At 46.9% G+C, this 17101-nt stretch overlaps 2 protein-coding genes across 2 annotated transcripts in view; one reads left to right on the forward strand and one right to left on the reverse strand.

Annotated features, from left to right (window-relative positions):
* Positions 1–12500, forward strand: part of LOC146075942 (uncharacterized) — a 57918-nt gene extending 45418 nt beyond the window's left edge. Inside the window, exon 3 of the mRNA XM_083185644.1 lies at positions 7962–12500. Coding sequence (XP_083041770.1) covers positions 8133–9248 — 1116 coding nt within the window. The 5' untranslated portion in view covers positions 7962–8132 and the 3' untranslated portion in view covers positions 9249–12500. The remainder of the gene's footprint in view (positions 1–7961) is intronic.
* The window catches only part of LOC146075941 (uncharacterized), a 188970-nt gene that overhangs the window by 63430 nt on the left and 108439 nt on the right, over positions 1–17101 (reverse strand). The window lies entirely within an intron of this gene.

Genomic DNA, 17101 nt, shown 5'->3' on the forward strand with positions numbered 1-17101 from the left:
CAAAACGGATTTTTTTAAAGGTGTATACAATGAATGGGCAGCCTGTGATTGGCTGAGCGCTCTCTCGGCCAGTCAGCAATTGGCTGAAAGAGCGCTCAGCCAATCATAGGCTGCCCATTCATTGTATGGGCTTTTTTTTCAGTACTGACGGCTCCTGGCTACCCCTGCCCAGCTCTACGTTACTGCCACCTTTGTGTCACTGTTTCCCACAGTTTCTCCTGCCCACTGCCTCTGCCCTATTAGCAGCATCCCCCCCCCCAACCGCCTTACAGCATCCCCCACCCACCACCTCGATGTCTGCTGCCCCCCTGCTCCCTCCACCTTGCAGCTCCCCAGGAGTTGCATATGATACATCGCATGCGATGTATCATATGCAAAACTTGGCACATCAAGTGCCTAATCACGTGTCCCCCTCCGGGGAGCTGCAGGGGGAAATCAGGTCCGACTTGTCCTTAGAACAAGTCGGACTAATGATTGGAGGCCTTAAGTTCACCCCTGCATCTACCTCACAGGTCACTTGTGAGCAATGCATGTCACCTCAGCTCAGTGGTACCTCCCCACAGCTCAGTGGGGTGTCACAAGGGAAGTCCCATGATACTGCTTGGGCTGGAAGCATAGAATCTATGCTGGAGAGTGTCCTCACATCTTACCGCAAACACTCAGCAAACTAAGAAAGTGCAGCAGGATTTGTCTGTCCTGTCTGCCAGAGTGGATATTCTCACTCCCTTGCCAGGACTGTCACACAAACGTGGGCTTGCAGCCAATACACCTGATTATGTTATGGAGGTGATAGATGAGGGAGATGAAGTGGAAGATCCCTTAGAGGGGACTCCGTCTCTGCTTCAGGGATCTGAACCTTTAATCCTGGCAATAAGAGAGGTGTTAGATCTTCTTCTGGCTGACCCTGTAGAAAGGGATCCTTTTTTTGTATCACAAAATAGGCAGAACATTGTGTTCCCAGAGCAAGCAGACTTGGAGGACACGTTCTAAGCTGCATGGAAAAATCCAGAAAACTGTTTTCAGTTATCTAGAGGTTTTAAATCCACTTAACCCTATGATCCCTCTTAAAAGAGGGTGTGGGAGGAGCCTCCTGTAGTGGATGCCTCCATGTCCTGTTTATCCAAAAAAGATGGTACTCCCAGTGCCTGGGACTTCCACGCTTAAGGATACAGTTGATAGAAAACTAGACGGTGCTCTGAAATCTATGCATACAACCAGTGGGGCGGCTGAACTAGTTGTTGGATTGCTAAGTCCATTTATACTTGGGCTTCTCAGATGCTGGAGGGGTTACTGGGGGACATGGCAACGGCACAGGTGGCGGAAAAGCTGCGCCACATCCGGGACACAGCTAAGGTGCTTTATGAAACCCAAAAGGAGCCAGGCACTATAAATGCACATAATTGCCATGGTGGTGTTGGCATGCAGGGCTCTGTGGTTGTGTCAGTGGGTCGCGGATGCAGACTCCAAGCGCAGTGTGGAGATTCTTCCTTTTACGGGAGATAGGCTGTTTGGGAGCGAGTTAGATGAGTTGATTTCCAAGCCTGGGAAATCTACATTTCTCCTGACAGCTTTCACATAGGTAAGATGTCCTTTTTCATAACTGATTCAACAGTCCTTTCAGGCCTCCAGGTTCTGCCCTAAGGTAATAGGTGGCTCCAATGCCAACAGAGGCATGCGAGGTAAGTTCAGAAAGGCTGCATACTCTGCACCTCATGAAAACCGCTACAATGCGGACCGCCCCTTAGAGATATTTCTGTTCCGGGCTCCCAGCAGCTCTGGAGAATCAACTGACAGCTGGTCCACTCTCAGGTTATTATACCCTTCCCATTATTGGAATGGGGAAAGGGATACTCCTGCAACCTATTCATGGTACCGAAGCTGGACAGCTCAGCGACAACAATTCTCAATTTGAAATCATTGAACCCCTTAAGGGGGTTCAAATTCCGGATGGAGTCATTGAGAGCAGTGATTGCAGGACTGGAGGAAGGAGAGTTCCTGATATCCCTAGATGTGAAGGACACCTACCTACAGATTCCAGTGTGAGGCCCACACCAGGCATATCTCTGGTTTGCCCTGAAGGACGACCACTTCCAATTTCAGGCCTTACCTTTCGAACTGTCCATAGCTCCACACATTTTTACGAAAGTCATGGCGGAAATAATGTTCCTACTCAGCACTCAAGGTATAAACATCCTGTACCTGGATGACCTGCTGATAAAGGCATGGTCAAAGGAGAGATTGCTGAGGGCAATAGACATCATCATGCAGGTGCTCTCAAACCACGGCTGGACTTTGAATCTGCCAAGAGGCCTCACTGGTGCTGTCTCAACATCTCCAGTTTGTTGAGGATGATTTTATATATGGCGGAACAGGAGGTGTTCCTTCCAGAGGATAAGGTAACTGCACTTCAGCTGCTAGTGGTGTAAGTGTTACTCCATTCCAGGTATCAATCCATCAATGCATCAGATTGCTGGGTAAGATGGTGGCCTCCTTCAAGGCCCTCCAATTTTGGAGTGTTCCAATTAGACCTGCTGAGCAAGTGGTCAGGTTCGCATCTCCACATGCACAGGTGGATACGTCAGTGGCCTCAGGCCAAGCTGTCTCTCCAGTGGTGGCTACAGTCTCACAGCCTGTTAGCAGGCAGGAGATTTGGAATCCAGGACTGGATTCGCCTTACAATGGATGCCAACCTTTTGGACTGGAGAGCAGTGACTCAGGGCAAATGGTCCATGTAGGAATCCAAGTTGCACATAAACTGGGAGCTGAGAGCGGTATACTATGCTCTTCTGCAGGTTTCTCCTCTCCGTGCAATCCAGGTTGCATGACAAGCTGGTTGTGCAATCTAGTCTACCTGTTTCCTTCCATACCCTTGCTCGGAAAGGTCCTGAAGAAGGTGCGAAGCCAAAGAGTGGAGGCAATTCTGGTCGCACCAGACTGGCCTCGAAGAGCGTGGTACACAGACCTTCAGAAAACAACGGAGTGGAAGCTCTGTGCTGTGTTGACAAATCACACCATGTATGAACTCACTGTTTTCTAATTAATACAAATAGTATTTCTTTTGTTAATAATAGAAATAATTGAATATGGTGGCCACCACAATTAAAAAACATACACTTGAATATATAAAATAATTATGTAACAATTGTATAAATCAAAAAGCTTTCTTTTAAAAGGGGGGGGGTATCCAATTGAATGGTATAGAGTGTTACTGGATTCAATCCAGATTAATGTGTAGTACTAATCTAATTGGCATCTAGATGTGGCAGTCTCTATTGGGCTGAAAAGCAGTAATTGGTTTTAAATACAATACTTTTTGTGGATGGATGAATGGACAAATGAATGCCACAATTTACCACTGTGGTATCAGAAACACGATACTCACAGCAGGGGTCCCAAGCACGATGTCAAACTGATGTGAGCTGGAAGGTGAGCAGTTAGCCTCCTTTTTTCTCTGTCCGCTTGATGGAAATCTGGACTGGGTCCGCTGACCGACGCGACACGGCGTCTCACACCCGCCCGTGTCTAGCGTCTGATGACCTGTCAGCACACGGACCGCCGCGGGTGTGGGGAGGCATTTGCAGCTGTCGGTGCATCTCTCACCTGCACCCATCAGCTCTGCTTGTAAGTCTCAGATGTTATTCGGACTTCTCCTTCCAGGGTGTAGAGTCTGGGACTTCTCTTTTAGTGGCTCTATTCATCCAAATGCCGGGCAACAATGTGTCGGCTTTCAGATGTTGATGCAAACGGATGGATTTTGCGAATCACAGCATTCTGCTTGGTATTTTAGTTGGGAGTCAGGCTGCTAAAGGTCCCCTAACGCGTTTCGCTTTCAAGGAGCTTTTTCAAAGACACAGACCTTCAGGACATGTCTGTGGAAGACCCGTTGCATCTACCTCTCACAAGAGATCTTCTAGTGCAAGGCCCATTCATCTACCAGGACTTAGGGTGGGTTTGTTTGACGGCCTGAAGGTTGAGTGGCCCATCTTAGCTCGTAAGGGGTTTCATGCCTCAGTAATAACTACCATGACCCAGGCTAGAAAGCCGGTGACTGCATACCATGACCTTAAGATATGGAGAAAGTACGTGGCATGGTATGAGTAGGGTAACTTCCTGCCAGCGGATTTTAAATTGGATTGCTTCCTGCAGTTCCTTCAGGTAGGCATAGACTTGCGCCTTCATCTGGGTTCCTTAAAGGTACAGATTTCGGCCCTATCTGTATTCTTCCAGAAGTTGGCTGCCTTGCCTGAAGTCCAAAGGTTTCTCAAAGGTGTTCTGCAGATTAAGCCTCCCTTTGTGCCACTTATAGAAACCTGTGACCTTGACATGGTTTTGTTAGTCTTACAGGCATCTTGGTTGGAGCAAAACCATAAAGAAAACGGCAGCGCTACAGAGAAATTTACACATAAGGGATTGCCTGTTAATTATTTATTAATACAAGATTAACACATTAAAAATGAAAAATGTTAAAATCTAAAATACATATGTACCCTCCTCTGGCCACTGGAGTTGTCTCAAATGGTCAGTCCTCTTTGAAATGGGACAAGTGTTGGCAGGTTTTAGCAATTTGTTGAAAGGTTTATTTGAGAAGAAAGGGAATGGATCTCACCACTTTGTAATAGGGATTGTATCCGGGCTTGGGTCCGTGGTCCTCACTATTTCTGCGGTGATGTTAGTTTTTTGTGATATACAGCCGCTAGATAAATATCAAGGACCCTGTGGAGCTTCCCAGTTGGTGTTGTCCTTGTTTTCCTTTTCTCAATGGAACACAGATGTTTGCCAAAAAATTTTTGCTGTTTTTTTGGTCGCCAGTGATGAATGATAAAGTCCTTAGTCCTTGGATAGGTACCTGAGGGCGGTACAGTGGCTTTCGCTGAACAATCAGCTTTTTCAAGGTGATGCTACATTCTTGCCATGTGGGGTTTATATACCCTTACTAATGTGGTTCCTCCCCACAATCAGTCAGGCAATCCCAGTAATTAACCATTGTGTTATAAAAAAACAATTACATAAATACTTTATTGTGAGCAGAAGACAAACCTAAAAAAAACGAGTTGAAATGTAGAGGATATACTTACTAAAACTTAATCTCCCCGGGATATCGGCATTTACGCCCTACTTCCGGGATCCGGAGCACAAAATGACTAATTTCCAGCTTTTGGAACGCTAGTGACCGCTGGCTCCCGGAACGCATAGTTTTCGGCGGCCACGGCTAGTGTGTTTGTTTGGATACCATGACAACAGTGTAAGCTGCCCATCATCCTACAGGCCGGTGTATATTCGGCTGATAATCTGTACAGCGCTGGCACTTTTATACCTAAAAACAATTACTAGCAAGATTTTTATATCTTTTCTGGATAGAATTCTAATAATTGTTCTATAAACCATAGAAAAATAGTTCATTATTGGATATTTTATAAATATGGATGAACGGCCAATCTACATTCTCTATTTGGCTAAGTGTAATATAAACATTGTTATTACATCTTGGCACTTTTCTATATAATATTTACATAGGATATATGAACAAAGGGTAAAGAGAGGGGGAATCACAGGTAAATATTAGGAACACAAATCTAAAGACCAAAAATATAGATATTTATAATAAATTCTGTATAAATATTGCTTAGAGTCTGGCAGGATTATAGGGACAATAATGATAGCATGATTGACAGTGATATCGCATAGTTAAGTTTTTAGATGATGTTATTTAATTTGACTGCCTCATTCAAACCTTCCGGATAAATGGAGTTCATTTTAAACATCCACATGATTTCTTGTTTGCATAGTTTGCGAAACCTACCTCCCCCTCGTTTAGTATGGAGGACATGTTCTAAGCCGGTAACTGTAATTTCTTTGGGGTCGCTATTGTGGCAAAGAAAAAAATTTCTGGAGACACTATGAGTTTGAATTTGATTTAAGATATTTCGCCGATGTTCTAAGAACCATTGTTTCAAAGATCTAGTCGTTCTTCCTATATAGTTCATATTACAGCTACATCGGAGTAAATATACTATGTAGGCGGTATCACAATTTATAAAACTCTTTGGGGCAGATGTATTAAGCCTGGAGAAGAGATAAAGTGGAGATAACTTGGAAGCCAATCCGCTGTGTTTGAAATAGGACAGTTGGGATCTGATTAGCTGGTGTGTTATCTCCTTCCACTTTATCTCCAGTTTATCTCTTCACCAGGCTTAATACATCTGCCCCTTTATTACATATGGTTTACCATTATCTTCAGTTATTATTGTTGTAATTTTGCTCGTAATATAATTACAGGTAATACATTTATTTTTTCCACATTTATAGCATCCTTGGTGGTATTATTGGCCCTGGCCTTTGTTAGGCACAAGTCTGAATGCAGGAGCCCTTATCTGGTGTTTCACGAGGATAGAGTGGAGCTTAGGACAAGGCAATTACTGCCAAAGGTAGTTTAGGTGTTCTATCTGAATCAGCCAATTGTGGTTCCTTCCAGTGTGGCTGACTGTGGGATTCATGAATCCTTAGATGTGGTTCAGACTCTTCGGACGTATGTCCGAAGGACTGCTCGTGTCCGCAAGACTGATTGTTTGTGCTATATGTTGCACAAAAAAAATATATTTTAATACCTACCGGTTAATCCTTTTCTCTGAGTCCTTATGGGATACTGGGTGCCCGCCTCAGTGCGGAGTTCTTACTGCATCTGGTTGTCACTGAGTTGTTTAAATGACATTGTAATCCTGTTACCAATGTTGTCACTGTTGTGACTTAAGTTAAATTAATAATACAATAAAAGGTTAACATGTTAGGTGAACAGTTCTTATTGTTTGAGGTGTGCTGTATGCATCTCGCCACATATCGCATATACCACATATCCTCTCGTCATCCTCCTTCGGGCACAGTTTCCTTAACTGGCTTGTGGGTGGGGACATAGAGGATAGGAGCCAGTACACCCAGTCTGAAGAAAGTTTTTATGTGCCTGTCTCTTGTGGAGGACCCTCTATTCTCCATTGTATTAAGACCATCCCAGTATCCCATATGGACTCAGAGAAAATGATTTACCGGTAGGTATTTAAATCGTATTTTTTCATGTTGTCATTATGGGGTATTATGTGTAATGTATTTCTTCCATTTCATCTTTGATGTCATCTCACCACCTCAAATTCAACATTTCCAAAACAGAATTTATTCTATTCCTACCAGCCAAGAGTAGTTACCAACCTGATATCTCTATCACTGTTGAGAACACAACAATTAATCCTACTCCACAAGCTCGTTGCCAAGGGGTCATCCTTGACTCTGAACTGTCCTTCCATTCATTTTATTTCTAAATCGTGTTACATGCATCTAAAACACATATCCAAAATTTGTCTGTACCTTACACAAGACACTGCAAAAACTCTAATCCATGCACTCTATTATATCACGCATTGATTATTACAATGGCCTCCTTACCGGACTTCCTAAGAGAAGACTCTCACCACTGCAATCAATTTTGAATGAAGCTGCAAGGCTGATCTTCCTGGCTAGACGTTCATCATCTGCTGATCCGCTCAGCCAGTCCCTCGATTGGTTGCCTGTATATTACCACATTTAATGTAAAATACTTCTACTTACATACAAAGCCATCACTCTGACTACACTGACTTATATCTCTTCGCTTATCTCAAAATATATCCCCACCCGACCTCTCCGCTCTGCACAAGATCTGCGTCTCTCATCCACACTCATTACTCACTCCCACTTACACTTGCAGGATATTTGTCGGCCGCACCCACCTTATGGAATGCCCTTCCACGCACACTAAGACTATCTTGTAGCCTCCAAAATTTCAAGCGTTTTCAGAAGCCCCACATAACCTGTAGGGGCATTCATATCTAATTGCACCCCACGAGGGGTGCAATTAGCAGATAAATTCATATCTCAAATAAAACATATAATTATCCTGTTAACCATTATGCTTTTACTTATTAATTATCTTACAGGACATTTAAGGAGCAGGATTCAGATTATTACAAGACGACGTGGAAAGGGACATTGTTCTCTGGTCAACCCAACTAAAGACATAATTTCTCCTTACTCTGGGGATTCACAGAAACTTATCATTTCCTGAATAGAAGAAACCTTCAGCAACTAATATATTACTTACACCATACATGATGAGCCTCACAGGAGAGAAATCACATCTGTGCTCTGAGTGTGACAAAGGCTTTACATGTAAATCACAGCTTCTCATACATCAGAGGAGTCACACAGGAGAGAAACCATATAAATGTTCTGAATGCAGCAAATGTTTTCCCCGGCAGTCACAGCTCGTCCTACATCAGAGGAGTCACACAGGAGAGAAACCATTTCAATGTTCTGAATGCAGCAAATGTTTTTCCCGGAACTCACATCTTGTCCTACATCAGAGGAGTCACACAGGAGAGAAACCATATACATGTTCTGAATGCAGCAAATGTTTTTCCAGTAATTCAGAGCTTGTCCGACATCAGATGAGTCACACAGGAGAGAAACCATTTCAATGTTCTGAATGCAGCAAATGTTTTTCCCGGAAGTCACATCTTGTCCTACATCAGAGGAGTCACACAGGAGAGAAGCCATATAAATGTTCTGAATGCAGCAAATGTTTTTCCCAGAAGTCTGGTCTTGTCCGACATCAGAGGAGTCACACAGGAGAGAAACCATATACATGTTCTGAATGCAGCAAATGTTTTTCCCAGAAGTCAAAGCTTGTCCTACATCAGAGGAGTCACGCAGGAGATGAACCATATGAATGTTCTGAATGCAGCAAATGTTTTTCCCAGAAGTCACAGCTTGTCCTACATCAGAGGAATCACACAGGGGAGAAGCCATATAAATGTTCTGAATGCAGCAAATGTTTTCCAGACAAGTCAAATCTTGTTATACATCAGAGAATTCACACAGGAGATAAACCATATACATGTTCTGAATGCAGCAAATGTTTTTCCCAGAAGTCACATCTTGTCGTACATCAGAGGAGTCACACAGGAGAGAAGCCATATAAATGTTCTGAATGCAGCAAATGTTTTTCCAGTAAGTCATATCTTGTCGTACATCAGAGGAGTCACACAGGAGAGAAGCCATATAAATGTTCTGAATGCAGCAAATGTTTTTCCCGGAGGTCACATCTTGTCCTACATCAGAGGAGTCATACAGGAGAGAAGCCATATGTTCTGAATGCAGCAAATGTTTTTCCAGTAAGTCACATCTTGTCCGACATCAGAGGAGTCACACAGGAGAGAAACTAACGGCCTGATTCCGGTTAACTTGGTCCCCTGAAAATCTGCTGCTGTGGTGTGTGCAGATGGGCATCTAGGGGGCTGGTGAATGGGTACTTCCAGCATGTCCTGGGCATACCCAGAAAAGCGAATGTGCCTAGAAATCTAATGTAGTTGTGGCGAAGCCTTGACAGGGTAAGCAGCTGATATAACATGACTTTAGTGCCCTCCCTTTTCTCCCTATCCACTTGAGTAGCTGTGAGGGGTTTCATAAGTAAGGGAACATGTTAGAAAAGTGAACTCGATGGACTGACTTCTTTTTTCAGCCTTATTTAGGGATGCGGTCATCTATTAGAATGAACTTAGGTCTACAGTCATTAGGTCGACCCCACTAGGTCGACTGGCAGGAAGGTTGACCTGACTTAAGGTTGACATGGGCCAAGGTCGACATGACTTAAGGTCAAATTTGACTATGCAGTAAAGCGTTCTCAGAGCTCGTCTAAGGAATGGGGATTCTATTTCTGACTGGTAGAGTTTGGAGTTCTGGTTTACAGGTAGGGGCATGACCGACCTTGTGGATCCCTTATCAAAATCTGCTCTGACAAACCCCCCCCCCCCCAGTTGTCGTCACTACATTGCCGCTTAGTGACAGAAGAGAAAGTGGGTGTGGGAGGGGTAGACAGGAGTGAGTTAGAAAGTTAGAGAGGGGATTTAAGGAAAACGAATGAGGGAGAGTGTCAAGGAGAGAAAGAAAGAGGAGCAAGAGAGACTATGAAGGGCTAACAGGAGAGGCTATTTGACTACATCACAGCATGGGAATGGAGGCAGAGATGGACAGACAAGGGGGCATGGGCAGATAGACTAACATTGCACCGTATAGGAACATTAATGTACAAATGGACAGACAGAGCGCCATATGAGTCATAGACAGACAGGTTAGATGAGGGTATAGATAGATGGATGAGAGAGAGCATAGACAGAGCACCATATAGGGGAATTGGATGGATTGGAAGGGACATACAGACATGGTTGGACCCTCTAACAATTCAGGGTACATGGGTGGGGGCCCTGAAGGCAATCCCACTGTACCCTCTATAATTTATTTAACTTGACTTTTTTGTAATCACTGCTGCCAGTCTGGGGCCTGGCATTGTACTGGGAATGAGGCGGGAGGTGAAGCCACAGAATTTATACCTGATTGTACTTGTACAGTGCCACATCTGGCAGCTACACAGTCCCGTCATCACTACTGCAGGCACAGCCATGCTTCCTTATTCTGCACAACAAGCATCTCTGCCTACATCCCTGTACATACACTGCTGGGCTCTACCTCCCTCCCTGTACCTACACTGCTGGGCTCTACCCCCCTCCCTGTACGTACACTGCTGGGCTCTACCCCCCTCCCTGTACCTACACTGCTGTGCTCTACCTCCCTCCCTGTACATGCACTGCCGAGCCCTACCTCCCTCCCTGTACATACACTGCCGGGCTCTGCCTCCCTCCCTGTACATACACTGCCGGGCTCAACCTCCCTCCCTGTACATACACTGCCGGGCTCTACCTCCCTCCCTGTACATGCACTGCCAGGCTCTGCTTCCCTCCCTGTACCTACACCGCTGTGCTCTACCTCCCTCCCTGTACATGCACTGCCGAGCCCTGCCTCCCTCCCGGTACATACACTGCTGGGCTATACCTCCCTCCCTGTACATACACTGCTGGGCTCTACCTCCCTCCCTGTACATACACTGCTGGGATCTACCTCCCTCCCTGTACGTACACTGCCGGGCTCTACCTCCCTCCCTGTACATGCACTGCCAGGCGCTGCTTCCCTCCCTGTACCTACACTGCCGGGCTCTACCTCCCTCCCTGTACATGCACTGCCAGGCTTTGCTTCCCTCCCTGCACCTACACTGGTGGGCTCTGCCTCCCTCCCTGTACATGCACTGCCAGGCGCTGCTTCCCTCCCTGTACCTACACTGCTGGGCTCTGCCTCCCTCCCTGTACATGCACTGCCAGGCTTTGCTTCCCTCCCTGCACCTACACTGCTGGGCTCTGCCTCCCTCCCTGTACCTGCACTGCCAGGCCCTGCTTCCCTCCCTGTACCTGCACTGCCGGGCTCTGCTTCCCTCCCTGTACCTACACTGCCGGGCTCTGCTTCCCTCCCTGTAAATGCACTGCCAGGCTCTGCTTCCCTCCCTGTACCTACACTGCTGGGCTCTGCCTCCTTCCCTGTAAGTACACTGCTGGGCTCTGCCTCCTTCCCTGTAAGTACACTGCTGGGCTCTGCCTCCTTCCCTGTACGTACACTGCTGGGCTCTACCTCCCTCCCTGTACCTACACTGCTGGGCTCTGCCTCCTTCCCTTTACGTACACTGCCGTGCTCTACCTCCCTCCCTGTACACACACTGCCGAGCCCTGCCTCCCTCCCTGTACACACACTGCCGAGCCCTGCCTCTCTCCCTGTACCTACACTGCCGGGCCCTGCCCCCCCCCCCCTGTACCTACACTGCCGGGCCCTGCCCCCCCCTTCCTCCCTGTACCTACACTGCCATGCCCTGACCCCCTCCCTGTACCTACACGGCCGGGCCCTGCCCCCCTCCCTACCTGTACCTGCACTGCTGGACGCTGCCTCCCTCCCTGTATGTGCTCTGCTGGGCCCTGCCTCCCCTCCCTGTACACGCACTGCGGGGCTCTGCCTCCCTCCTTGTACCTACACTGCCGAGCACTGCAGAGATACAAAAATTATATATATATGCATACATACATACACATATATAGTTTAGTGGGATTGATTTGGGGCCCCCAAGCTACTGGGTCCCATAGCAGCTGCATCCTCTAGTTACACCTTGTATGTGACCTTGTACCACCCTACAAGGTCTGCCCTGGTCTCTTATACCAAAGTATTCTTTCCCTTCATGCCTCTATGTTGCTGCCTTACCTCACTCTCTGAATACTATGTACTACCTGTATCACATAGTAACCAATCATTATTACACGTGTTAGGTTGCTGACACTAGACTGCTAGTAGAAGATATCTGGTTGCTATGGGTTACAGTACATCATTGCTTCTCACATCATGTTATTAACCAGGTCTGATGGAGAGCACATTGTGTAATAGGCTACAGATGGGTCGGGTCTCATCTTTGCAGGGGATGGCGATGGCATCGCCATCCCTTTCCCCGCCACCATCTGTATGCCGGAAGGGGATGCGCGCGCACGAGGTGCGCACGTGTCCCCTTCCGACGGTGCTGCCCTCGGTCGCCCGGTGCCCACACCGGGCGACCGCACCCCCCCGCAGCCTCCTCGGGTCCCCCCCCAGCATATCCAGCAGTACAGTATTGCGTCCGCCTCGCCGCCCCGCCACTGAGACGCACGTGCGTGGGGGACGCACACGCGTCTCAGTCAGATAGCGGTGCCATGCTGCTGGCGGATCACCAGCAAAGACAAGACCCGGTACATCTGTAATACTAACATCCTCCATAATATATATAGCAGCCCAGTAACAGTATACACGTTACTATGACACAGTATATAATGATATAACCTGCATGTAGACTGAAGGACGATGATCTAACAATATCTGTAATAACCATGTATGTTACTAGTAGCTGTCCCCAGAACAGGGGAATAAAAGCTGATCTGGATAAATGGGATTTTGTTACCGATTGTATAACTATAGACTTTGTTTCTCTATAATACTTTGTACATTCTTCTACATGTTACAGATAGTTAGGTGGTCCTGTAATGATGACCATCTGGTAACCTATAATAACAACCTAAATAAATGAATGATCATTCTGCAAATGGATTAATGATGTCTTTATTACTGGTGCTGAAATATAAACACAGCGACTACCTGCCAATCAGGGATTGCTCAGTACAAGGAGAGATACATTATATTCCCTGCTTGCTGTGGTCCTTTCTTGTCTGCTGTCCTCCAGATGAAACTCAGACTAAAGGTGTGTACACACATACAGATTTATCTGTCCGATCTATCTGATGGGAGCATATGACAATCAAAAATTTTCACCCAAATGCAGGAAAACACTAGTGGACAGTGATCCATTGGAAACTTTAATCAATACATCCAGAAAATGAATAGATGCATGACTAGTGATGTAAGTGAACTTTACAGGATGGCCAACAATATTGTGTTGGTCTAAAGCTGCCCATACACTAGTAAGATTTATCTTCAGATCTGGCTGGTTGGAACAAAAACATGGTTATGGATGAGTGACAGTTTGTCAGTTCTCCAGCATTTCCAAGCAAATGGTCAACTGTCATTTGCTCTCATCCATAACCAGGATTTTGTTCCAGCCAGCCAGATCTGAAGATAAATCTGCGTGTGTATGGCCACCATTTCAATTTCAACATGATCTCTTCATCTCCTGACCATAGGAACAGGATGTCATCAATGAAGCGAACAAAAAGTGACAAGTGACCACTGTCATGCAACGGTAATGCCACGTAGTGTACCTTATCAGCATACTTCACGCTACACCGATACCCTTATTGCGGTATCCTTATCAGTACAATGTACTTACACACAATCTCATATACCAGGGATCGCTTCTGTAACCACTTCCGCTTATTGCAAATAAATTACATTTTGATGGACCCCCACGAAGGAGAATAGACCCTGTTGGACGGAATTGCGAATGTTGGGCAGTTGAACAGTCAGGATTTCGGCATCGGTATACTGACCATCGGAATCCCGACTGTTGGCGATTTATTCTGCAACCATATTTACTATAGCTGCTGGCTTCCAGTTACAGCTATTCTGATTGGTAGGTGGTGGGTCAGGAGAGGGGGAGGGGGTTTTGGGGCGTGTGTAAAAAGGTCCCTGTTTGTGTCAAAGATGCTCCTCACTTCTCCTTGCCCTTACTGCAGGACAGGAGATATAAGCAGCGTTCCAGGGGGGGTTCACCATGAAGTGAAGCTTATGGAACTGACACCTAATGCCAGCAGGGCCAGTGCAAGGCGCCCCAGGCAGGGGGGGGTGCCAGTCACTCCACCGACTCGCAGGGGGCATGGGTGTGGATGCCGCTCATGGAGGGGGGGGTGCTACACGTGGGGACAGGCACCGCCGACCTGTTCCACGAGGGGGGGGATGTGCGGCCGCATCGCTACAGAGCCGCCTCTCCAACCTGTTCCAGGGGGGGGAAGAAGGTACCACTCACCTGGCTTCACGGGGGGGGGGGGGGCAGCGCCACTGCCGACCTGCTCCAGGGGGATGCCACTCACCAGGCTCCACTGAGGGGGGTGACTGTTCCCAAGTGCCACCCTCAAGTGGCCGGCGCCCCAGGCACATGCCTAACGCTACCTAGTGGTGGCACCGGCCCTGCCTGGCAGGCATCCCATGTCTCATCAATATCACTTAGACCTAAGGGGGCTACTTCTGCAAGCAAAACATTGGGGACCACGGCAGATTTCTGAGATCCTAATAGATACTGCATAGAAGTAACTCAATATTTACTTTGTGAATATCCCACAAACATTAATAGATAGGTCTCGATGCCTTAGATTACCAGGCTATGATGCAAAACCAATGCGCCTTACCATCTTATACAGTACACCTGTCAGCATCCTGGTGGCAGGGATGTTGGTGCTCACAATACCAATGAAGGCATCCTGATTGCCACCAGGAATCCCAACATCAATCCCAACCAGGATCAGCAACTTGCTGTAAAGCTGAACAAAAGTATGTGGTGTGGGTTAAAAAGTTATTGATACAGAATAGAAGTGATACATACCACAGGAAAAGTGATGCACTCAGTGGCCAGAGAGTGCAATATTTCCTATAGGCTATTCGTTCAAAATAAGATTTCTCAGATCAATTTCTGCCCCCACCCTCAAATATCAGAGTTGCAGATTTCAGGGACACGGGACAGACCCCTTCCTTCCCATCCCCAATTATCAGTCAGATGGGGTCAACATTACCGGACAGACCCCTCATCCCCAGTTATCAGAATGTCCAGGGGTCGGCGACACGACAGACATCCATACCCAAGTAAGGGGAACTCGACTTGAACCTGCCCCCAACCCACACACAATTATTAAAGTGTTCAAAGCATTAGGGCACAGGACACACAGCATCTACCAAGCAAAGACCCCCCAAGTATTACAGTTTGTATGACTCAGGCAGGGCACAGGACTGACCACCACTCCCTTCCCAAGCACCAACATGACATTTGCCTTCATCTGGTACATCAGAAGGTGCCCCACTAGCTTTGCTCAGACAAACAGGCTTTGGCTCTTGGACAGCTTCCTTTTGGTAGTGCTCAGTGGGACACGTGTGGGGTCGGTGTTGTGGGCTGGATGGAAGGCGCAGATATGGCCTTATGCTCCAGCAAGTCCAGGTGAGCGTGCAACTGCAACATTTTCGGTGGAAAATGCGCACTCAAAAGGGGATTAGGGGTGGGGTAGGATGTGATTTTTGGGTGCCCCTTACATTATACATATTTAAATAAATTAATTTATTTCACCACACCATCAGGCGTTTCAATGGGGGGGGGGGGGTCTGGCAGCTCAGCCTCAGGTGCAATGGAGGTTTTGTCTGCCTTAATACTGACATCCTTACATCCAGTCCTCATCCTTAGGAGCAGTGGGGGGTCTGTTTAACTTTACAGGGCAGTGGGAAAGAATGTGGAAGGGTAGACTACATCAGGCCTGTGTGATAAAGTGAATCCATCTGCCTGGTGGCTGCCGGGCAGCACATACTCTAATGTACAGTACCACTTACCAGACACCTGCTGTGGCCCTAAATGGCTTAACATGTACTGGCTGAGGGGCTGCTCCAGGCCACCATTGAGATGGATGCACCAGTTGTGCCGCTGTTATATTCACCCCTCGCTGCTGCGCTGCCTCAGCAACACTGGATAGCAGCGGAGTAGGCTGGGGAGAGCAACTCCCCTGCACTGCTTACTCCACTGTGCAGATTGTGCCCACTTTTATCACTGATTGCACAGTAACATCACCTCTGCCACAGGAATAGCAGCAGCGCCATTGGGGGATTCTCAAAACGAATCAGGGTGCGGGCACATCCTGCGAGCAGGTGTGCACACCTGGCGGGGATGGTTGGGCTTGATCTTTTCTTTTTTACTGGTGTCTCCAGGCATCTCTCCCCGCCGCCTCCTCCCCTAACGTGCCGAAAGTCTGTGGCCACAGCAGGAGCAGATAGGCTGCAGCCGCAGGGCATGCTGGGAATGGTAGTCCTCAGCCGGCACCTCACATCACATCTATTATCCCTGTGTATGGACTACAACTTCCCTCACACCTCAAGGCTACAATTCCTGGCATGCCCCTGGCATAGCCTCCTCTACTCTCAGGAACATACTGCTGGCTGTGTTGGTCAGCCATGTTTGTGCACCCAAATGAAGCCTCTCTGTGTACACCCCCTGCTGGTGGCCACTGCGCAGGCACAACAAGTTGAAATCTTTATAATGGGGCATGTTTCAATAAATTAAAGAAAACTAACTATCTGAAAAACCTTAATCCCAAAAGGCACTACACTGGGACAAGCTCTATCTAATAAAACAACCCCCAAGTCTTAATTATTCCTCTACCCTGAGTTCTGCCTTCCCAAAAATCCCCTCATAGACTTTCATTACAAACGGTAATAGCCACTTCTGAAGTGGCAGACAGTTGAAAGTTTAGATTGCTCCCAATTGCTCATTTTTTACTATTTTGCTCTGAAATTTGGCATGCAGTGCCGGGTGATTATTCTACGCTTCATTAGGTCAGAGTGAATAAATTGATATTGAGAAATTCAAAATCGGCTAGTGTGGAAAAGTTGTGACTTGACCTGAATAAGAAATGTGCAAAAGCATTTTGATCTGAGTCCGGCGAGTGTGTTAGTACTTCTGTACCTATATATTTGGGTT

Source organism: Crinia signifera, chromosome 4 (genome assembly GCF_055691185.1).
Source record: "Crinia signifera chromosome 4, ASM5569118v1, whole genome shotgun sequence".
Taxonomy (NCBI): domain Eukaryota; kingdom Metazoa; phylum Chordata; class Amphibia; order Anura; family Myobatrachidae; genus Crinia; species Crinia signifera.